The sequence below is a fragment of the Myotis myotis genome, unplaced genomic scaffold, assembly GCF_014108235.1.
Source record: "Myotis myotis isolate mMyoMyo1 unplaced genomic scaffold, mMyoMyo1.p scaffold_m19_p_11, whole genome shotgun sequence".
Classification (NCBI taxonomy): domain Eukaryota; kingdom Metazoa; phylum Chordata; class Mammalia; order Chiroptera; family Vespertilionidae; genus Myotis; species Myotis myotis.
In genome coordinates this window covers 5,638,717-5,662,687 of record NW_023416315.1, presented here as the reverse complement: position 1 = coordinate 5,662,687, position 23,971 = coordinate 5,638,717, and the positions used below count along the sequence as shown (strand labels likewise).

At 43.4% G+C, this 23,971-nt stretch overlaps 1 protein-coding gene across 5 annotated transcripts in view; it reads left to right on the top strand.

Moving 5' to 3' along the window:
• Positions 1-84: 84 nt before the first annotated feature.
• The window catches only part of ANLN (anillin actin binding protein), a 37,246-nt gene continuing 13,359 nt past the window's right edge, over positions 85-23,971 (top strand). The window contains exons 1-20 of one of the 5 annotated variants that reach the window (XM_036327315.1): positions 85-391; positions 6,872-7,025; positions 8,744-9,061; positions 9,572-9,951; positions 11,194-11,419; positions 11,983-12,170; positions 12,454-12,561; positions 14,361-14,493; positions 15,474-15,584; positions 16,537-16,775; positions 17,206-17,351; positions 17,597-17,756; positions 18,535-18,670; positions 19,277-19,459; positions 20,635-20,761; positions 21,203-21,251; positions 21,343-21,399; positions 21,970-22,008; positions 22,259-22,280; positions 23,123-23,235. In XM_036327315.1, the coding sequence (XP_036183208.1) occupies positions 374-391; positions 6,872-7,025; positions 8,744-9,061; positions 9,572-9,951; positions 11,194-11,419; positions 11,983-12,170; positions 12,454-12,561; positions 14,361-14,493; positions 15,474-15,584; positions 16,537-16,775; positions 17,206-17,351; positions 17,597-17,756; positions 18,535-18,670; positions 19,277-19,459; positions 20,635-20,761; positions 21,203-21,251; positions 21,343-21,399; positions 21,970-22,008; positions 22,259-22,280; positions 23,123-23,235 (2,907 nt within the window). In that variant the 5' untranslated portion in view covers positions 85-373. Of the gene's footprint in view, positions 392-788; positions 1,165-6,871; positions 7,026-8,743; positions 9,062-9,571; positions 9,952-11,193; positions 11,420-11,982; positions 12,171-12,453; positions 12,562-14,360; positions 14,494-15,473; positions 15,585-16,536; positions 16,776-17,205; positions 17,352-17,596; positions 17,757-18,534; positions 18,671-19,276; positions 19,460-20,634; positions 20,762-21,202; positions 21,252-21,342; positions 21,400-21,969; positions 22,009-22,258; positions 22,281-23,122; positions 23,236-23,971 lie in introns of those variants that run through there. The other 4 variants (XM_036327317.1, XM_036327319.1, XM_036327318.1 and 1 more) reach the window with 4 other exon arrangements.

The following is a 23,971-nucleotide window of genomic DNA, read 5'->3' as shown; positions in this document are numbered from 1 at the left end:
CCGCACCCCCCGCGGAGCCCGGGCGCCGGGCTACAGGCCGGGGCTGAGCTGGGGGAGCGGAGCCGCCCTGGGAACCTCCCGGCCGCCGCGGCCACGTGACCCAGTGCGGGGGCGGGGAGAGGCGCGCCCCGCCCCGCCCCCCCACGCATGCGCGCGGCTCCCGGCGCTGAAATTCAAATTTGAACGGCAGCCGGAGCCCGAGTCCCACACTGGAGGCTGCGGGGGGCAGGAGCGCAGGCTGGGAAGAGTGTCCCGGCCCTGGACTCCTCGTTCTCTCCCGGCGACACGCCGAACTGGGACTCACTTCTTTCCTTTTCCGGAATTTGAACCACGGCCTCCGTCGTCTCGCAATCGACACGCGAAGCCCGGGGCGATGGACCCGTTTACGGAGGTGAGGGAACCTGGGGGCGCCGCCGGGCATGACCCTTCTCGGCCCCCACCCGCCCTGCCCACCTCCTGTCTACCTCCGGGACCCCCGGGCGGAGGGCGCGTGCGCGCGCGTGCGCAGAGCCTGCGTGCGGGGTCCCGCGGGGGCCGCCGGGAGGGGCCGCGGGGCGCCCACCTCGGCGGCCCGTCCGCACTCTCCCGCCCGGGAAACCTGGGGAGGGGCGTGTAGAGTCTGTCCCAAAAGGTAGTGAAAGACGTCCGGTCGGCCCGGTTGTTAAGGGGATGCCCCCGTGGAGTGGGACCCTGTCCCCCCGAGAGGGAGGGTGGGGTCCGACGGAACAGGTCCCGCTGGGAGCGCCCGCGGCGCGCCGGCTCGGGCGGAGGCCGGTGCCCGGGTGACTCACCGTTGCATGTGCAACCGCCGCCGGGAGATGGAATGGGATCTGCGGGATCCGTGCGGCCCGCCGGGAGCTACGGGTGCCTTTGAGGCTGCGGTTCCCGAGGTAACAGCCGAGCGATGGAATAAGCTGGCGCCTGAGACCGTCGCCTCCGCTCCCGGAAGGTCAGACGGTTCTGCAGATCCCGCCGCTCGGCCGGCCGGGCTGAAGGTTCATCCCGCTTGGCCGCACATTGAAAGGGAAAGCAGTAGCTGGACGTGTACAAATCAAGTTTACGAGCCCACGGCCCAGAGTAAAGAAATAAACCTTTTTATGTGTGTTTATGGGTGACATCGCCGCAGGGTTCCACTCCCCTTTCGGTCCGGGGAACTGGATGCGGGTAATTACATTCTTACTGTGTGATTAATCCTCCGGCTCTGACCCGTGCGGCATGGGCGGTTCAGGGGTTGCGTGTTGCCAGCTGTGTCCACTCTCTTTTCTTCCTCTTTTTAAGGTGGTTGCACAAGCTTCAAACTGTTGTTTTTTGAGTTTCTGCAAAGGGAACCTAAACGTCTCTACATCAGATTAAAAAACTTAAATGCTTTGGAGAGTAATACTTTTTTTTTTTTGGAAATGTAATTATAATTCCATAAAGTGTAAGGTATTTAAAAGTTTCAACAGTTAGACCTTACTTGTTTTCAGACACAACAGTATTTGTTATTATTTTTTAAAAACATATTTTTATTGATTTCAGAGTAGAAGGGTAAGGGAGAGAGATAGAAACATCAATGATGAGAGAGAATCATGGATCGGCTGCCTCCTGCGCGCCACCACTGGGGATGGAGCCCACAACCCGGGCATGTGCCCTTGACTGGAATGGAACCCGGGACCCTTCAGTCCACAGGCCGAGGCTCTATCCACGGAGCCAAACCGGCTAGGGCATATTATTATTATTTTTAATTCTCACCCAAGGATGTTTTTCCATTGATTTTTAAGGAGAGTGGAAGAGAGAGGGAAAGACAAAAATATCGATGTGAGAGAAACACATTGATCGGTTGGTTGCCTCCTGCACGCCCCACCAGGGCCCGGCAGGGTGGAGCCTGTATCTGAGGTAGGTGCCCTTGACAGGAATCGAACCCAGGACCCTTTGGTCTGCAGGCTGACTCTCTATCCACGGAGCCACACCAGCTGGGGCAACAGTATTTTTGTTTCAAGTTCTCAATCATCTTGGGAGAAAACACCAGTTTGCTTACCTTTTTATTTTTATTTTATTTTATTTAAATCCTCACCCGAGGATATTTTTTACCATTGATTTTTTTAGCGAGAATGGAAGAGAGAGGGGCTGTTTACTTTACTTTTAAAAATTCTCACAAAAATCCAGAACTTTTTTTTTTTTTTTCAGAACACATCTTTGTATCAGCTTTAAAGAATAGGCCTGGTCATGCACCATATTTTTCACTTAATTGAAATTCTCATGGATATTTTTTTAATGTTACTAACTTAGAATGGGATTCCTTAAAACATTAGTCCTCTGTGTTCTGAATAGTTTTTTTTTTTTTTATTCTCCCAAGTAGCTAACAGGAACAAAGCATTTTGAATGTTGGCTGAAAACGTTAAAAATGTCATTCTGAAGCAGTACAAATCTCAATTGAAAGAAACTTTATTTGAAAGAAACCTTTCTTTTTAGCATGTGCTCAGAAATATGTATTTAATATGTATGGTTTGTATTATGAAAAGTTAGGTCCGTTGCAGTTGGAATAAATGGCTTTGACATCTTTCCCTTAATTGGTAGTGAGTGAACTGTTTGAATTGGTTCCCACCAGTAGGTGCTTAATTACAGCATTCATAACATTTTTGCACAGTGAAGTGAACTGGCACAGTTCCTTGTCTGAAAGGACTGAAAGTCAGTTGAAATGACTTTCTCAACGAGCATTTCTCATCAGAACCATAGAGCACAGGAGATGGAGAGACCGTTTTCTCAGTTTTCCCGTGCCCTCCTCCAAGCATAGCAGATACTTTATTGGTGACATTGATGTCAGGGAGCCAGGGCTTACTTCTCCAGGTAACTGGTTGAGAAAGGCTGCAGCCCCCTAACCTCCGTTTTCCTGGGTTCTCCCTGCTGCCGCTGGTGCTCTCTGGTACACTCTTCTCCCTGCTCTTCTGCCTGGCAAACTCTGGTTTAACCTCTTGCCACACTGATCTCCCTGCTTCAGAGGAGAGGACACCTTTCACAGTGCTCAGCTCACTTGCATTTACCTCTTGAGCATGTTACTTGCTGGATGTAAGCTTCTCGAAGGTAGGCCTGTTTTTTCTATTCAGAGAGAGGTTTCCCTCACCTCAAGCACACCCAGTAACAGTGCTGAATTAATATAGGAGAGAGCCATTCCGTGCTATTACTTTACAATCAAGTAATTACACACCACAGTAGCTGTTAGGGCATTTTAGCAGTGTTTTTAAAGTGTAGAACATTTCGAATGACACAGGCATGATAACCTCTCATGCACCCATTACCCAGCAGCACAGGCCAGTGTTTCACTGAATTATTTGAAAGCAAATCCTAGAGGTCATATAATTTCATGCTTAAGTATTTCAGTGTTTACCACTAAATGCTAAGGACTTTAAAAGCAAAACATCAATATGCCATCACACCTAAATAGTAACAGTTCCTTAATATCAGGTATCCCGCGAATGTTCAGATTTCCCTAAGCATCTAATGCTTTTGCAGTTTACATGAATCAGGATGTAGACAGGGTCTTTAAAGTTTTACATGGACCAACCGGAAGTAATGACTGCATCTCGGTTCATGGGTGAACAAGCAGTTTCAGCAGATGTTTATTATGATGATCTGATATGAGCTGATAGCATTAAAAAAGTTATGTTGATGATATGGAGTTAGTTCTCTGACGAAAGTTCTTCAAATGAGCAATTGGATTTTGTCAAAAGACAAGTTTATGGCAAAGTAAGATCCCCGACTCAGGAGCCCTTGTTTGAATTCTGCCTCGCCTTTCCTTAGCTCTGTGACCTATGGCTTGTTATGCAACCCATGCCTGGATTTCTTCATCTCTAAACAGCAGTAAAAAGAGAGCGTCCCACATAAGGTGGTTTTTGTTTTTGTTTCTAGGCTTTGAAAATGAAATGAGTTAATGTGTGCAAACACTGAAAGTACTTTATATTAAATCCTACACAGTGTTAGTGATTGTTGTACTGTTAGGTGAATTTACACTTACACATAACATTGGTGTTAGCCTCTTAATTTAAAGATCCGCCCATGGGCAATGGTCATCCCAGTCCAAGACAAGCATAGGGAAACCAGGGCTAGGTGTGCCAAGTCAGAACATTCTGTGGAGGAACCCTAAAAGAGAAAAGGCTACAATGAACGTACTTTATAAAACACCTTTCCTTGAGATAAAAACAAACATGCTGTTACTGTTTTGTAGGCAGCCTTTCTTATTTTCCAGAATTGTGACAGTCTCTATTGACCCAGGAGGGAATGCTACTGGAGTACACTGAGAATAATAAGTTAATTTCTGCCCTAGCTGGTTTGGCTCAGTAGATAGAGCGTTGGCCTTTGAACTGAAGGGTCCCAGGTTGGATTCCGGTCAAGGGCACATGCATGGGGTTGCAGGCTTGATCCCCAGTAGGGGGCGTGCAGGAGGTAGCGAATCAATGATTCTCATTGAAGTTTCTATCTCTCTCTCCCTCTCCCTTCCTCTCTGAAATCAATAAAAATATATTTAAAAAATAAGTTAATTTCTATTGAATCTACTCTGTTTAAGAAGGCAGGGAGTCAGTAATCCTTCCTAGAAAATTTTTGTCACAAATGATTCAAAGTGTGTGTGGCAGAAATTGCTTAGGGACTATATGCTTCAGTTATCTTAGATTTATCCATGTGGAGTATCTTATGTCCTAATTCTGTTAATTATTGCAATGTTTTATTTTTTTATTCCTCTACTCTTTGAAGGAATGTACGTTATAAACAAAGAATCTTTAACTTCCTGATACACCATTATAAGGAAGGGTGACTTACATTTACTGAGCTGTTGTTTTTATATGTATATCATTTCTTTTAAATTAATAACCTTTGGTATTTATTAGTTTTTGTTTTACAGAGTAGCGAACGTGTTTTTTTGTTGTTGTTGTCTGTTTTGTTTTTTCTCTTTTTACTTATCTATTTTTAATTTGGAAAAATTTGGATCCAGAGTAGACAATAGGACAGTTGTGTCAGTTAGAATGACACAACCACATTCTTTTGTTGTGACCCATTGCTCATAGTAACTGAAGATACACTGACTCACAAGTATTCTAACAGACTGGAATGGGATGTGGGCATGTCCATGAGTGAATATAATTAGGCTAGTTTTGTCCGGGGAGTGATTTTATTGCTGGAGAAATGATCAGACATAAATTTGTCTATCACCTTTGAGTTTATGCAAGACTTTTATTTAAAGGGGGAAGGTTTTGTGTTTTGGAAGGCACTTGGTTCATAAATCATCCTGTCAGTGCCAGAGCATTTAGACTTTGTGCCACTTTTTTCAACCAACTTTAAAAAAATTTTTTTTTATTGATTTTAGAGGTGGGGGAAGAGACAGAGAAATAGAAACATCAATCTACTGCCTCCAGTACATCCCCTACTGGTGATCCAACCCATAACCCGGGCATGTGCCCTGACAGGGAATCGAACCCTTGGCCTCTCTGTGCACAAGATAACGCTCAGCCAACGGAGCCATACTGGCCCGGGCTCAATGGACTGTAAGTTAGAAATCATCCTGAGGAGAAGAGAGAGTTGAGCTTTCTTCCCAACTTAGCTCATGCTTCAGAGGATGAAAAAAAAGTTATTTTAATTAAGGAATGAAAAGGCCAGATGGAGTTTAATTTCTTAGTCTGCCAAGTACTGTACCTGTGCTGCAGGGCAGTACATAAACTCCAGCCAGCAATCTGCCCTCCCTCAGTTGTGTGCATTTGGCAGAGAATGAGCTGTTTTACAGGTCTCGTGTTTGTCTTGCCACAATTCAAACAGGAGCGTCAGAGTTCATAAAAGTATTGATAACTTTATGAAATGGCTCAGATTTCAACATAAAACTTTTATATTGACATTTAATTAAGTAAAACATTAAGATTGGTTAGTGTATTTTTTTCCTCTTTGGAAGTGTCTTATGTTTTCAGTTATCTCTTGCTGTTTACCACCCCAGATCTCAGTGGCTGTATTCGTGTTGCTGCTGTACCAAATGACCACAGACTTGGTGGCTCAGAATCACACCTTTGCTTCGTAGGTCAGAAGTCTGATGGGTTTTACTGGGTTAAAATCAGGGTGCAGACAGGATTGGGTTCCTTTGGAGATTCTAGGGGAGAATTTATTTCCTTACCTTCTCCAGCTTCTGGCGCCTCCTGCACTTCTAGGGTCCTGTCCCCCTTCATCCACCTTCACAGCCACCAGTCACGTCACTCTGACCTCTGCTTCCCCTGCCACCTCTTCTCTGCCTCTGAGTTTCCTGCCCCTCTTTTCCCTTATAAGGGCCATTGTGATTACATCGGTCCAGATAACCCATGATGGTCTCTCCATCGCCAGATTCTCAACTTAGTCACACCAGCAAGCTTCCTTTGGCCATGCAACATATTCATAGTTTCAGGACAGTAGGATATGAGAATCTTTGGAGACCATTATTCTGCCCACCTACCTTAGTGCTTAAAACAATGACCACACTATTTCTTTTTTTAAAAATATGTTTCCACTGATTTTTAGAGAGAGGAAGGGAGAGGGATGAGAGAGGAGCATCCTTAATCGGCTGCCTCCTGTACATCCCTTACCGGGGATGGAGCCCACAACACTGGTAATCGAACCGGTGACCTCTTGGTGCATGGGTTCCCCTGTTTGCTTACCACTCAGTCCACCGAGCCACACCAACCGGGCTTTACTCCCCCTTTAATGTTCATATTACATCAGGTGTAATTTTGACATTGGGGTGCTCATTTAGTGGATCTTGAATGCCTTAGGATTTCACTTTTGAAATGTATTAACTCTTTTTCTGCATGGCAATTGGTGATTTTAGAAGTTACCTGAAGTTTAGCGAGGCTTTGACTAAACCGTATTTTAAATATTATCTATGTAGAAACTACTCGAACGAACCCGTGCCAGGCGAGAAAATCTCCAGAGGAAGATGGCCGAGAGACCCACGGCAGCACCGAGGTCTGTGCCTCTCGCCAAGCGTGCCAGAGAGCCGCTCGCAGAAGCCAGTAACCAGCAACCCCTGCCCGGGGTGCAAGGTAGGACTGTGAGGTGATGGAAGGAGAGGAGCCCCAAACATAACATTTCCTCGTGCATGTGCAAGAATCAGCACCTGGGGGAGGCAAACGTAGCAGCCCCTGGGGAGCGACCAGCCTTCTCCCTCTGTGCCAGGATTATGTTTTGTGTTAGGCCTAGAGCCCTAGACCCTACTGGGCCATGGCAGAGCTTCCTTTAACAAATAGTTCAAATTAATCGGTTGAACTTTATTTTCCTCAATGCAAACTTATTCTGAGTGTGGAATAGTCTGGAGATAATCCTTGGTATAACTTTTAAAGCACAGGTAGAAAAACAGGTTACAGAGATAAGGGCTTGGGGCTGGCTTACAGTTATTTTGGAAACTAACCATAGAATGATAATTTATTTTCACATATTTATGTTGAGGGAAGGGAGGGGAATACGTTACATATAGATGGTATTCGGCCAGGAAAATAGAGGCCTGGCTCAGTCCAGGATCTTCTGCTTTTGCTGTGACATGGGTTCGTACAATCACATAGTGAGTGCTGTGTGCTTGAAAACCAGAGGTTGGGACTACATTTTGATGCTAAAATGTAGGTATTTACTGTTGTTCACAAGAACTGTAAATGTAAAGGATTCTGTTTTTCCAGGTGGTATTGCATGTTAAAATAGAAACATGTTAAAAATGATCAGCTAGGTCAATGGAAAATGAGTTACAGAAGAGTAGAAAGTTTCATGCTGTATTTTACTTAGATGGATGTTGATAAGGGCAGTCATAGCCTCTTACTAATACAACTTTGGTCACTGCCAGAACAAGAATACTTGGTTAGACAACTGGTGAAACTGACCTCTTAGGAAATTTACATCCTGACTTTTTAAAAATACTAACTTTCCAGGAGATATATTAAAACTCATTCCTGGGTTGAAATCATACGCCTTTTATTTTAGGACTTGGAATTTGTTTTCTAGGTGTTTGTGGAAGTTTAAAATGTGAAGTGTGGTTAAGCACTTGTGCTGATGAATTTGTTTGGTATTGACTAGATAATTCAGTCACATTTTTGGTTCCCTGTCTCTTTCCTAAACCTTAAGCCAGGTGCCCTGGTATCCTTGACTTATTGTCTGTGAAAGACTGTTTTAAAAACAGAAAGTCTGGTTCCTACCCTTAGCTCAGCGGTGTCCCTCTAGGCAGGGAGCTAAATTCCTCCAGCTTGATTTTTCTTGTCTGAAAGTAAGGTGATCAGGCTGTGACCTTTAGCAGGCTCCGGAACATTTGCGCATTCTGTGTGTGCACTTTTAATTTCCTGCTGTTGTAAACTGTGTAAAGTATTGTGTGTCTATATTGAGAATGTTAATTTCTAAGTTATTGAAAGCAGAATTTTACATATTTCTTGTAAGTAAAATCATTGAAAGGATTAGAGCAGTAGTTCTCAACCTTCCTAATGCTGCGACCCTTTAATACAGTTCCTCATGTTGCGGTGACCCCCAATTTCATTGTTACAAATTGAACATAATGAAAGCATAGTGATTAATCACAAAAACAATATGTAATTATATATGTGTTTTCCGATGGTCTTAGGCGACCCCTGTGAAAGGGTCGTTCGACCCCCAAAGGGGTTGCGACCCACCGGTTGAGAATCGCTGGACTAAAGAGACGTGTTTTATTAAGTTGTGAAGTCCCTATGGCAGTTGTTTGTGCTGTGAGGAAGTATAGAAGTTTGAAATTTTCCCCTTTTTAATCTAGAGAAATCTTGTACAAAACCATCGCCATCAAAAAAACGCTGTTCTGACAACACTGAAGAGGAAGTTTCCAACTTGGAAAATGCACAACCGGTTGAGTCAGCTTCTGCCAAACCTTGTTCTCCAAGTCCTGTGTCCCCTCAGGCACGGCCACAGGCACCGGCTCCGGCCAGTGATTCCCTGCCCGCCGCCCAGGCATCGCTGCTGGGCCTGCAGAGCGCGCTGAACGCCAGGCCCGAGGCCTCTGCAGCCTCCTCTGTTAAAACACGGATGCAGAAGCTGGCAGCCCAGCGGCGCCACTGGGATAATGATGAGGTGACAGGTATGCATGGCATGGATGGGATGTCCCTTAAATCTGTCAGTAAGATTCACATTGTATGTTGAAAATCGTATTTATCAGTTAACACATGAAGGTAACTGCTTTTGCTTCATCTGTATCCCCGTACGGTCACTTGCACATAGTTCGCTTATCAGTAGTATATTTATCAGGTGTGGGCGTGCAGGAGGCACCACACTGAGGAGGGACATGTTTTTGCAATTTCAACTTCAGGTGTGTTATCTGCAGTGTCTGGGGTTTAGCCAAAAGGAGGGAGGCAGTTGGTTAAGAAAGTTTTGTTTTTCTCTTTTTAATTTGGATTAAGTATCATCTGATTTGAAAAGATATTGTCACATTTAAACAGCTCGGTGCTCTCATGCATACGAGAGCTTCGGACTAGCTCTAAGCCTGTTAACCTCGTTAAAAATCCCGAGTGGAGCGGTGCTGGTATTTGCATGTACCGTACATGCATCTCTTGAGCATGGTCATGAGTTCTTTTTCTGAAAACGTTTTCAGATGATACCCCTGAAAGCTCACTCATCCCAGCGATGCCAGCGGAGGACAAGGCGGCCTCCCCTCCCAAACCAGCAGAAGCCTCGGCCACTCCCGTGGGGAGGCGGGGCCGTCTGGCCAACCTTGCTGCCACTATCTGCTCCTGGGAAGATGATGTCAGTCTCTCATCGGCAAAGCAGAACAGTGCCCCAGGACAGCCTGGCACCACTTGTTTGTCCAAAGCTTCCTCTGCCAGCGGAGCATCTGCTGGCATCAATGGCCGCAGTGTTGCGCAGGAAGCCGCATGCTGCTCCCCGAGGGGTGGCCATGCCTCTCTGAGCAAAGCCCCGGCCTCGAGAGCCGCGGCCGCCTCCTTGCCTACGGGTGCCGTTTCCAGCGCTGCGGTGAGTACACACAACTTTCAATACAGAAGCCTTTCTTCTTTGTTAGGAGAGATAATGTACATTTACGTGTAGGTCTGTCTTTTTATAACATAGTTGCAGTGTTTTATGTTACTTTTAGAATATTGGTTTCATAGAAAGTAAAAGTCATAAATTTGATACCCCCACCCCAAGATAAGTGAGCAGTTAAGAACTAGTGCAACTCCAAAGTGTGCACCATGATATGACGGAGCCTCTTCGTCAGGGAGAGCCTGAAAATGACTTTCTCCGTCAAGGTGCGCATTTCTGACAACTAGGAGCCGTAGTGACCAGGTGGCAGTTGTCAGCGGTGGGTACGGTGCTTCCATGTACGTCTTTTTGAAAGGTTCCCTTGTGCATGTGCTACCTCAACATTTTAAAAAAATATCTTTTAAAAAAACAAAAAAGAAAAAGAATGTTGTGTACTGGGCATCGTCGTTGAGTGTAGCGCTGGGATCTGGAATTAGCCTGCAGGCAATTCCCAGCCCTGCCACATCGTTAGAAGTGTGGCCTTGGACAAGGCTTTGTCTTGCAGAACATAGGAAAGGGTTCTGGGGAGGGTGAAGCGAGGTGATGTGCACAGAGCACTTAGCATAGGGCTTGGCACTAGTGAGTACTTCCTTTATTATCATTAGTCATCAAGTACATGATGCAAGAAAAATACATACATGTTTTTATTTATTGTAAAGGGAGAGAGAAACATGAATTGGTTGCCTCCCATAGCACCCCGACCAGGGACTGAACCCACAAGCCGGGCATGTGTCCTGACTGGGAATCGAACCGGCGACCTTTCAGTGCACAGGACGGTGCTCAACCAGCCAACCAGCTGAGCCACACTGGCCAGGCCTATGATACGATTATGTTAAAATAATACTGACTTAATTAAAATACAAAAATATGTAATTTGGTTTAACATAGTTAAAATTCATAAATGTAATAGTGTGATACTATTAAGAAATTGTTTTTTAAAATAGTGACTCTGTCCCTCATACTAAATTACCCATTGATCTAGTATACAGCCTGAACTATAAAGCATAATTTGAATTACAGTATTTTCCAAGTTGATTTTTTTTTTCAAACCTTTCACATTGGCTTGATCTATTAGATAACAACAACATTTTTTCATGTGTTTACATAGGCTACCAAGCAAGTGGAATTTGCGTTGTTGTTATGGGACTATCTTTAGGTATTATGAGTGTATTTATCCTCAGTGTTTTCATGTTTCAGAAAGCTGCTTCTTCCCCTGTGAAAGCTTCTATATCTGTCACCAGTGCTGAAAATTGTGAGGTACGAAAACCTGAGCGACTTCAAAAAACTCCTGCTACTCCTTTGAAAACTGAGGTATCGAAACCAATCGGGAAATCAGCTGAATCCCAGACAGTTCGACCCAAAGAAGAAGTAAATAGAGAAACTTGTCTGCAATCTCACTCTAAAGACAAATCTACAACACCAGGTTATGTATTTTTTAAAAAAATCTAAAGTTTTCAGGGTTTCTGTTCTCAGCATTTTAAATACCCAGTTTGAATGGTACAGGGTTGGTTTGCCAGGGCAAGTGCTGAATGCTTGGATGAGACATCTTCAAATTCAGCTTTAATTGGTAGAGTGACTGTTTATTAGTGTAGATCAGTCCAGTTACTGGTCAAAGCAGTTTAAACATGCTTTTTCCTTAGAATGACTGTGCTAGATACTTTCCTCTGTACTTTTTAAAAAATATATTTTTTTATTGATTTCAGAGAGAGGAAGGGAGAGATAGAAACATCACACCCCCTACTAGGGATCAAGCCCACAACCCCCGCATGTGCCCTGACTGGGAATCGAACCCATGACCTCCTGGTTCATGGGTTGATGCTCAACCACTGAGCAATACCACCTGGGCATATATTGTTTACTTTCTGAATGAATAATCCTGGTAGAGTCAAAGCACTTTGGAACTGTACAGTCATTTAGAACTTCCCCGTAGAAATGATAATGGTTACTTATTCTGAATAGCCTCCAATAATGTGGTGTTTTCTGTAGGAGCTGGAGTCAAGCCGTTTCTGGAGCGCTTCGGCGAGCGCTGTCTAGAACGCAGCAAAGACAGCCCCACGCAGAGCACACCCCACAGGACCCCCGTGGTCACTCCAAACACCAAGGCCATCCAGGAAAGACTGTTAAAGCAAAACACATCTTCATCTACTACCCACATAGCCCAGAGGCTCAAGCAGGTGCGTACATCCTACTGCCTTCACATTACCCATGCCACAGTCTCAGCATAGAACGTACAGACATCAAGTCACGTATTCCCATACCATTCCTTTTGACTGAATAAATAGCATCTTGGTTCTCTGTATTGTGTATTTCAAATTAGAAATACAATTGTTCTGTATTCCTTTATATTGTGACTTTTTTCCTCTTAAAACTGAAGACAAGCAAAGTTAGTAGTGTTTGGATATTATTCTTAAACCTACTATTGGCTTTTGTGTAAAATAGAGCTTTTGATGATTTTAGGAACGTGAAAAAGAACTAGCATGTCTTCGTGGCCGATTTGACAAGGGCAGTTTATGGAGTGCAGAAAAAGGCGAAAACTCCAGAAGCAAACAACTAGAAACCAAACAGGTAATGTAGACAGATAGGTGAGTGATGATGAGAGGAGGAAGGACAGCTCTGGCTCTCCATGCCAGGCCTCTGGTGGGCGCTAATCAAGTGCATGGCATCATCTAATCCCCACACTAACCCTGGAAGGTAACACTCCCCCGTTTCTGGGTGAGGACTAAGCCCCAGGGAGGTAAACCACTTGTGCAAGTGGCACAGCTGGTGTGTGGGAACCAGGGCTTCTGACCAGCCCTCTGACCTTGGCCTCCTCCTTTACCCCCACGTTTATTCTTGGGCCCCATCCACAATGGAAGGATGAGGCTTAGTGAGTTTGTCTGGCGCTGTTTTCAAAGCCATGATTTACACCTTTGAGAATGAATGCCATTGCTTTTCATTACCACCACTCATTCTTTCAGTTACTCAGCTAATGTCTGAGTGCCTATTGTATACAAACCCGAAGCTTTTTTACTCTCCAGGTGCACTCAGCCCATTGTTCTCACTTCTGAAATGCACCTGCCCTGCCTGCCCCTTCTCAAACTTCTTGCTTACCCTTAAGACAGTCTGCTGCACAGTATTTGATAATGTGCTGTGTGTTTGTACATCAGGCTACTAGCTGAGTATGCAAGTTACTTAACTCTCCTGTGTCTCAGTTTTCTCATCTGTAAAATGGAGACATTAGTACTGATCCTAGAGAGTTATTGGGAGGATCTGATGAGGCGATGATGTGAAGTGTGTAGAATAGAAAGATGACTGACACATGTGAAGCTCTGTGGAAGTATTCGCTGCTGGTCTTATTTCTTCTCTTGCTTTAATCACAACCTTTTCAAAAGCAAACAAGCAATGAATGTTTCTTTTGCATAGCCTTATAAATATTTTAAAAAATGACTCAGTTCTTTTTCCTTTTCTTTTTTAAAAAAATATGTTTTTATTGATTTTAGAGAGAGGAAGGGAGAGGGTTAGAGAGATAGAAATATCAATAAGAGAGAAACATGTATAGGCTGCCTCCTGCACCGCCCCCCCCCCCCCCCCTCACCCACACACACACTTGGAATTGAACCCACCACTCTGGGCATGTGCCCTGACTGGGAATCGATCCAGTGACCTTTTGGTTCATGGGTTGACACTCAGCCACTGAGCCACATTGGGTAGACCTCTTTTTTCCTTTTCTTATGATCTGTTTTTGTCCTTTGCTGTTTTCTTTGCATTTTACCCACAGAGTAACTGGTAAGTGGAATCTGGAGGTAGCCCTAATTGTTGTTTTTTGTTAATCCTCACCTAAGGGTATTTTTCCCCCCCAATGATTTTTAGAGAGAGTGGAAGGGACGGGGGGAGAGACAGAGAAAGAGATTCACCAATTGGTTGCCTCCTGCATGTGCCCCTGGTCAGGGCTGGGGCTTGAGCCTGCAACCCAGGTATGTGCCCTTGACTGGAATCACACCGGGACCCGTCAGTCTGGGGGCCGAGCAACCGGCCAGGGCGTCCCCAGTTTTACAGATGTGGGCTGTGATGAGTGACACGGGGGAGTTGTTTTCCACACACATGACTTTCACTTGAATGGTTTCTCTGAAGCTGAACCTGATGCAGATTTCCATTCTCCCTTGCCTCCTACTCCCAGTGACTCACATCCTGAGAATCTCCAGAACGGACCTAGCGCCGAGGGCTCGTGTTCTGAACGTGGCTTGGCCTTACACACGTTGTCTGTTTTGTTCTGAGGAAGCTTATGTAGAGTAATGACTGTGGTTTGTTTCACTTAGTAACACATAAAAAGACAAAAATCTATCGTTTTGAGAAGTAAAATGTATCTCTTCACTCGCTTTTTGCAGGAAATTCACTCTCAGAACACTCCCCTCAGAAAACATCAAGTTGTTTCAAACACCCCGTCCGGTCCAGTAACAGAAAAGGAAAAGGCGGCAGGAGAGCAGACCCCAGCACAGCCCCCCAGCCCAGAGCCCGCAGGTCAGTGCTCCTCCCCACTTCACGGCGGGAGCTCTGGACGCGGGTTGGCAGTCAGAAACGCTGCTCTAGTGTGAAAAGGCCGATTCGCCCCTTCGTTTCCACACTTTTTCCTTCTGGCCACGCTCTGCTTCTCGGCTCCGCGTCCAGAGTGAGAAGGCAGCCTCTCGCGGGAGTGTGAGCACTGCCACTGTCGCGTCTGGAGCTGGGAGGGGTGCATGCCCTTTACCTCCGCTTCTCTGCACGTGCGGGCGGGTTGGAGCCTTGGGACCAGAGTGCAGAGACGTGCTGTGTGCAGAGGGGGTTGCGGCCGCGGTAATGGCACTCAGTGGCCTGAGTGGCGGGCAGCGGGAGCTTAAAGTCACTGTGCTCACCCATAACCCTGTGTCCGGCTGGACTGGGGCTCCCGAGGCTTTGTTGACTGGCAGTGGTGAGAGTGGCTTCTTTGTCTTGTTCCTGATCTTGGAGGAAGAGCTTTCAGTCCTTCACAGAGGACAGTGTTAGCTGTGGGCTTTCATAGAAAGGGGTCGTTTCCTTCCGTTGCTGGTTTTTTTAAGTTGTTTTTATTTTTTTAAATATGTCTTTATTGCTGAAAGTATTACCGATGTGTCCTTATTTCTCCCATTGACCCCCTCCATCCTGCACCCTTTTTAAGTGTTCTTATCGGCACTTTTCTAAAAAATTGAAAAACAAATTGCAGAACAGCATGAGAGTGTGTCCACGTGCTGATAAAACAAAAGGCTGCTCACATAGATCACCGTAGAGGGAAACTGGAGGAGCAAACATAACCTGTTCTATCGATGTCCCTTCCTCTTGGAGAGAGAAATGGGGAGGTGGGAGAGGGCAGGTGTTTGGGGGTATTCTCTATACATTTCTAAATCTGAAATCCAGTTTTGTAATCAGGAAAAAAAAAAGATAGATTCTATAAACAAAAGTTCTGGGTTCTTATAATATTAATATGGTTTTCCCTAAAACTTTTTTAGGTTTCACTGAATGTGAAATGACGAAGTCTAGCCCTTTGAAAATAACACTGTTTTTAGAAGAGGAAAAGTCTTTAAAAGTAACATCAGACCCAAAGGTTGAGCAGCAGACAGGTTGGTTTTTATTCTTTATTTCTTACTAGCACTGAACATGTTATGAGAAATAATATAGTAGAAGCACATATTCCACTATACGCTGTTCTATATTTCTTAAGAAAGGTTTTTTTAAAATTGATTTCAGAGAGGAAGGTAGAGGGAGAGAGAGAGAGAAACATCGGTGATGAGAGAGACTCATTGATCAGCTGCCTCCTGCACGGCCCCTACTGGGGATCAAGCTCACAATCCAGGCATGTGGCCTGACCAGGAATCGAACCTTGACCTCCTGGTTCATAGGTCCATGCTCAACCACTGAGCCACGCCAGCCAGGCCAGCGTTCTATATTTCTAAGTGGCTTATGATTTTATAATTCTCTCTCTCTCTCTTTTTTAACTACGAAGAAGTACTCTAGCCTCCACAGAGAAAGAGCACGGAAACAGCTATCTTTAGGGTACGGACCGCTGTGAAAACATGGTTGAGCCTACCCTCACCTGGCACGGGGCTGGGGGGGCATGCACTGCCTGGCACTTCCATGGACTGTCAGGAGCTAGTGGCCCTGAGGCACCTGTGAATCCTGCCCTCGGTGACGCTCATGTTTCCTGTTAGTGACTGCCGCCTCCACGGGCAGCTCCTACCAGAGAAGAGTCCTTTGAAAGAACATGTTTTACACGTCTGAAGCTCTTGGCTCTAACCTTGAGTTCTTACTTAATAATCTTTCTCACACCCAAAGCATTGGGTCAGCTTTTGATAATTTCCACTTTTATTGGTAAGAAAGTATTACTGGAAATTTGAAAATAATTTTGGTTTCATATGTTAGTAAATTTTATTGTAATTTTTTGTTTAGGAGGTGCTTTTCTTCAGGGCTTTCCCCTGTTTATTACTAAGCATGTGAATGTTAGATCTTTTCTGCTCTCCCTCTGATTTTTAAAGGTCTGGATCACAGCATTCACTTTATTGAAATGTTTTTCAGAAGTGGTACGTGAAATTGAGATGAGCGTGGATGACGAGGATGACATCAATAGTTCGAGAGTGATTAACGACATCTTCAGTGATGTCCTGCAGGAAGGCGAGCTGGATGTGGCCAGGAGCCCGGAGCAGATGGGCCAGGCGGGAGCCGAGAGCGGGGAGGACCAGGAGGATGCCCTGAATATCTCCTCGATGTCGCTGCTTGCTCCGCTGGCACAGACAGTCGGCGTGATAAGTCCAGAGGTAAGAAAAGAGGAGACAGGCTCGGGACATAAAGAAACTAAATAGCATTGGGGTCCCCTTTTGTTTAGGTGGGTGCATGGGCATTTAGAACTCTGGGGCCAGGGACAGCCTGCAAACCTGACTTTAATGCTCTTGTGAGAGCGAGCTATATTATTAGCCATCACCCTGTAATGAATAACTGCAACTTTGTTTGGAAATTGATTCAATTAGAACTGTTTCTAAAGAGGGTTATAAGTGTAGGTTTTAGCTATCTTTCAACTTTTATTTATTTTTTTAGGAACTTGGTTTAGTTTGTTTTGTTTTTACAATGAATCAGTTGACTTATGTGATACTTATTTTCCTCATATAGAGAAGAATTCATTCAGTTCTTCAGAATATTTAGAATCAGTGGTATCCATAAAACCTATTAATACCCACTGCTTCCCTGCAGAGTTTCGCTTCCTCGCCTAGATTGGAACTGAAGGGCAGTAGCATACATGATGAGAGTCCCAAACCAGGAAAGTTCCAGAGAACCCGTGTCCCGCGGGCCGAGTCTGGTGACAGCCTTGGTTCTGAAGACCGTGACCTTCCTTACAGGTGAGAACATTTGGGGGAGGCATTCACTCGCTAAGGCTCATGGTTTCAATTGATACAACAACTTGGAGTCCTTGTAATTATGTTACTAATAGTTAACTTGCAAAAAACTTCGTAATAACTTCTGTCAGCTTCTCTTTTGCCCAGTGGCATTTCCCATTCTGGTGAAGTGTTCTGCTGAAATGCTGAATAAAAGATAGTGCTAGTGTGTTGCTGGATTTCTAACAGAGTGTAACTGTTTCCTGAAGCATCGATGCATACAGATCTCAGAGATTTAAAGAAACAGACCGTCCTTCAATAAAGCAGATTGCTCAGAAGGAAGATGCTACTTCAAAATTGGAGGGAAAAAGGAATGCTGAAGAAAAGAGCGTCTTTCCTTGTCAGGTGAACGTCAAGCAGAAAATGCAGGTGTGTACTCGATGGAAGGGGTGTGTGGTGTTTGTTTCACGAGACTGAGCTTGAGCACGAGGCCCAGCCTTTCCGTCTCTGGGCCCTGAGGGCCTGGGACAGTGTCTGACGCCTGACACCCTGACCTTAGCAGTTGCTCTTGAGTTCAGTTTAATTGGAGAAAGGTTCTCTTTATTAGAAAAGTTGGAAGCTTGTTTGATGTTATTGAAATATTTATTTTTAAACATGTTTGTCCTCCATATCCTTAAAGTGTAACTATAAATTAGATGATGGTGAAATGTGCAATTTATTTTGCTCTTAAAGGTTCTTTTACTCTAGGAAAACATTTAAAAATTATACATGTAATTTAAATAAAATGAATCAGGTAATCTCTATATCGCTAAACTGGGATGCATTTGAAGGCATGCAGTTGTGCAGAGTATGCTGAGAATGAATATATGAATATATTTATATCCCCACACATCCCCACACACTCTCTGTACCTACCTATCTATCTGTAGCTAAAAAAGGGTGTGACTTTGTTGGACATCGCCCCAATTATAATTTTAGTAAGTATGAGTTGAAAGTCTTTTTGTAAGGAAGAATGTTGATAGTGTAATTATTTTAGTATGTTAAATGTTCCTGGTGCATAGTCTAGAAACTTGAATGGTGAAACTAACATTTGGACTTTCTGGAAATTTTGGAAATTATTGAATCAGATTGGTTATAATCCAAGTTTCAGTAAGTGAATGTGGTGACTGAGAATGTGAGTTTTCTCTCTTCTCGTGGGTCTCACCAGGAGCTCAACAATGAAATCAACCTGCAGCAAACGGTGATCTACCAGGCCAGCCAGGCCCTGAACTGCTGTGTGGACGAGGAGCACGGGAAGGGGTCCCTGGAGGAAGCCGAGGCTGAAAGGCTGCTTCTGATCGCAAGTGCGTGAGACCCAGGCAATCCCAGCAGGTTCAGCCAGGAAACACTCAATTCACCTCGAATGGTTGACACCTCTAATTGTGGAGAAAGGGCCTTTTCTGATAACCTGGTTCAGTTCATCTACTTTTTTGTTCTGGATAACGTCTGTGAACACCCGCCACACAAAATGAGATGTAGTTTGCATGAAAGGATAAGAAATGGGAAAGCATTTGAAGGCATGCAGTTGTGCAGAGAAAGCTGAGAATGAATATATGGATATACTAGTATTTACATCCCCACACTCTCTCTACCTACCTACCTATCTGTAGCTAAAAAAGGATGTGAATTTTGTTGTGTGTGTGTGTGTGTGTGTATGTATGTGTGGTGATGAATGGTGGAAAGATTATATCACATAAGAAAACTGACCAATAGTTGAAGCATTAAATTATTGGAACTTGGTAAACAGATGACCAATTAAGGTTTTTTCCCAACTACCTACCGCCTGTTTCTGTAAAGAAAGTTACTGATTTCGTCTTTGGGCTTCTGTACTGTTGCCACATAATTGGCCTCTTTTAGAAACAGTTGCAACTTTTAATATTTGAAATATTAACTTGCATTGTTTTACATAGCTGAGAAGAGAACACTTTTGATTGATGAACTGAATAAACTGAAGAGTGAAGGACCTCAGAGGAAGAACAAGGCTGGTCTCCTCTCCCAACGTGAATTTGTCCCGTCCAAAGGGTCAGTCACTTTGTCAGAAATCCGTTTGCCTCTCAAGGCAGATTTTGTCTGCAGCACAGTTCAGAAACCAGGTATGGAGGTTTTTATTTGCCTGCGTTCTAGATCTTATGTGTGATTATGAACCTCATCTAGCTTGGAATTGTGCAAATGGGAACAATTGGAGAGCATACACAAAGCTACAAAGCTTGTGTCTTGGGTCTTAAAATCCTTTTGTGAAGATGTGTGTAAAAATAACCAAGGACAGTTCATATGGGAGCTCACTGTTCCACACCGTAACAGACAAAGCTCTGACTGAAAGTCAAGTTGGTTAAACATAATTTCGAACATACGTCGTTTTCCTGAGATGAGTTATCCTGACATAGCAATCAGTTTCATTAATTTTATTGTGGAAAGTATTTAGGGCATCTAAAATGGCTCATTTTACTTACTTTATTCTATGTGAAATTCATCTCGTTATAGAAATTTGTTCTATAAATTCTGAAATTATAGCATTTGGGGGAGTTAAGAGCCCCACAGTGGACATACTTGTATTGAACTTTTATTCCCTCTGCCCCTCTAGATTGAATAAGTAAACTTTTCTTTAAATTTTTGTGTGAGACATTCTCTTGGAGAGAATGGAGACCTAGACTAGGTGAGAAGCGAATTTGAAGTGCGGGGAAAGTAAAGAGTGGGGACCTTTCAAGGTTTGAGCATTTTGGTAGGAAAGAGGTGACCTCAGTTCTAATTCTTGCTGTTGTCCTGTTTTGGTGGGCTGTGGGCAGAAATCTGTTGGTCATTTAATGTGTACCTTGAAATCTGTGGTTATTTAATGACAGATAGTGAAGAAATAGTTCATGTTTTCATTAGAATTTATCTCTGAGGAACTTTCACAAGTGTAGTACTTTGATCTCAGTTTTGAAATATGGTAGTACATGCTCAGATGCATACTTGGGTATATACCATTGAGTTGTATACTATTAGCTCAAGAACTAGGGGTCACTAGGTAAAACACAAAGCCAGCAGAATTTGAGGGGTATGCAGTTATTGTAACTCCCATAGTGGGAGAGCCCGTGATGAGGCTTATTCTAGCATTATGATCATCTGCTTATGTCTTACCTTTGTGTCTGGAAAGTTGATTTTAGAAAATTTTTAATGAATTTTATGTAAGTCAGTGCAGTATTCCTTTATTCCTCTGGTCTTCCAGAATGCTCGTTACCTAAATCCAATTCTCCTTGATCTGATTCTGTAATGTGATTCCTTCCTGCAGATGCAGCAACTTACTCCTTCCTGATCATACTGAAGGCAGGAGCCGAGAACATGGTGGCCACCCCGCTGGCAAGCACTACCACTTCCCTGAATGGCGATGCCCTGACGTTCTCCACCACGTACACTCTGTGAGTACATCACGCGGTTGGCGGCTCACCTTTCCCTTCAGTAGTTAATACAGCCTAAGCACACAGGTGGGCTTATTACCTGTGAAGTGCATATAAAAATAATGATCATAATTTTTTATGTATGTTTTAAATCTCATTACATACTTAATATTCAATCTCAGTGAAAGAACATATTTAGTGTCACAGACTTATTTTGAAACAAGTCAAAATTAAGTTTGAAAAAAATTACCATTATTGAAGATCTTGAGTTGTAAGTTACTGAAGAAAATATTTGAAAAAATTGACTGTTCTTACCAATTTTATATTCTTAAGTGGTTGATAGCTATTGTCTTTAGTTGAAACACAGTGAATTCTTTTGCTCTGAGTCTTTTAACAGTATGGTGGCATCATCCTGGGCCATAACTTGGTATTTTTGTTATAGTTTTAATGCTTTGTTTTCAGGGAAGATGTGTCCAATGACTTTGAAATCAGCATTGAAGTTTACAGCTTGGTAAGCAGTTAAAGCTCTCTAAAATAACTACTAGTATGTTGTCTTAAAGATAACAGATTTAAACTAGTTATGCTTTGGATTTGTGTATTAGGTGCAAAAGAAAGATCCCTCAGTGCCAGATAAGAAGAAAAAGGCATACAAATCCAAGGTGAGGATGAAAGAAACCCAGCAAATTATAATAATCATTTTGTATCAGAAACCATAGATACTATACCAGTTTCCATATGTATAATTTTTAATGATTATCAAGTTTTTGGACAATTTTATGCCCCAGATTTCAGGTACTGCATTTCATAGGTATGAACTCTGACATAAACTTATAACCCTAAGTATAGCTCCTCATGCACTCGGCTTGATGGTCTGTTCTCGCTGGTATTTGACAGCTTACGTGTATTACCCCTTGTGTTCCCCAGCCTTCCCTGGAGTCTGGTCTCTATGTCCTCTGCACCAGGGCTTAGGAGAGGTGTGGGGGCAGGACTCTAGCTGGCTTCTCACTCTTCCTGCTCTTTGTCTTCTGTTCTTTTTCAAGCCATCATTTAAAAGAATTTATTTAGCTTTAACAGAGAAAGAGTGATAGTATGGGTAATACCTTAATAAAAGACTCAAGTATATTCATACTTGAGAATTATTTTCTATGTGGGAGTGTCTTAGGATTGGTTATTTTTAAACTCCAAATCATAATGTTTAATAGAAAATATTCTGATATGTTTTCTTTTAGGCTATCACTCCAAAGCGACTTCTCACATCTATAACTACAGTAAGTCGAATTTTTAAAAAATTGAGCCTCCTTGTGAAATCTTCATGTTACACATATGATTGTAAATATTTCTAAACCCTTAGCACTTTGGAAATCTTTAAAATATATTACTGGGGGGAAAATCTCATATTTATGTAGAAAAAAATGTGTTCTGAAATGTTCTTGCAGTGTTAAAGAGTTTTGTATTTAATATTCAAATCTTTTATCTAATAAAGAAAATAACTTGTTTCTTCTTCACACCCTGTTTTAGAAAAGCAGCCTTCATTCTTCAGGTGAGTGGATCTTGAACTGTTTGAAACACTAGAATAAGGAAGAGAGCCAACCAATTGCACAATCGCATGTGCAGCCATCTCGGTTTATGGGTGTTTACATAGTCTCCTTGGAAAGGCATTTTCTATGTGGTTTAGTACCACGTGAGATTACTGTCCAGTCGCCGTTGTCAGATGCCACACATCTCTCAGGCCCTGGCAGCAGTGTCCATGAGGCCGGTCACGTGACCCTGGCAGCGGCAGCAATGCCCGTCCCCCGGCTCATGCTTCCTTGCAGATTTGCTCTGGCTGTCAGCACTGTGGAGTTGACCTATGTTAGCTTTGCTAACCATGACTGGCATTGAATCATGTCAGAAAAGCATCTTCCTAGCACAGTGGGACCTGGGGTACTCGTAAGCCAGGAAGGACCTTCTAGAACGGCTTTAGGCAGGGATTAGGGTTGAGCTGGTTTCACTCACCTCCTTTGGGCTTTTGGTCTCTTCTTGGTACAGAGTAACTAAGAAGCACCGTGCAGCATCAGCATCGTCTGTGCTGCCACCTAGACTATGGCAATGGAGTCTTCTCTCTCATTCCCATGCATTTTATGCACATTTTGAGGTTCTGTATCTTTAAAAACCTATTGGTCCCAAATATTCAGACGTGCCTAAACTCTACTATAGTTAAATATAAAATATGTAACAGTTTGCTGTCACTAGCAAGTTTGATATTTTCCCTTCCTGTTTGGAGATGGAGTAAAATGCAGTTTTCTCTGTGGCAGGTTAATGTCATTCTGTTGGGGTGAGGTGAGGAGTGATTTACACTTAGGGAAGTCACTCCGAATTAAGCCCCAGCCCCTTTCTCTCCAGTGATGGCCAGCCCGGGCGGTCTCCATGCTGTGCGCACCAGCAACTTTATCCTTGTTGGATCTTACACGCTGTCTTTGTCTTCAGTAGGAAACACTAAGTTTGCTCTGGACAAGGTAACCTGAATTTATTTATTTGTTTTTAGAAAAATTAGGTCAGTGGAAATGCCCCAGTACTTTCAACTATTAAAATCTTTGACTGAAAATGTATGTTCTTAGAATTGTACATTTTAATGAGGCATTCTTGTACCTACACGATATATTTTTTGATGTTGGAAATATTTCTCCCTTGTATCTTAACAGTTAAATCCTGAAAGTACTGCATGCTGATTTATTCTAAATGTCAGTTCTGATTAAAGAAGTATTACTTTTTAAAAAATTTATTTTTCAGTTACAGTTGATGTACAATATTATGTTAGTTTCAGGTGTACAACATAGCAATTAGACATTTATATACCTAATGAAGTGATCCCTGATAAGTCCAGCACCCATCTGAAGCCATACATAGTTATTACAATATTACAATATTCCCTGTGCTGTACTTTACATCCCTGTGACTATTTTTATTTTATTATTTTTAAAATATATCTTTATTTCAGAGAGGAAGGGAGAGGGAGGAGAGAAAGAGAGAGAGAGAGAGAGAGAGAGAGAGAGAGAGAGAAACATCAATGATGAGAGAAAATCATTGATCGGCTGCCTCCTGCACGCCCCCTACTGAGGATTGAGTCCACAACCCAGGCATGTGCCCTTGACTGGAATGGAACCTGGGACCCTTCGGTCCGCAGGCCAACACTCTATCCACTGAGCCTAACCAGCTAGGGTTCCATGACTATTTTTATTAACTGGAAGTATT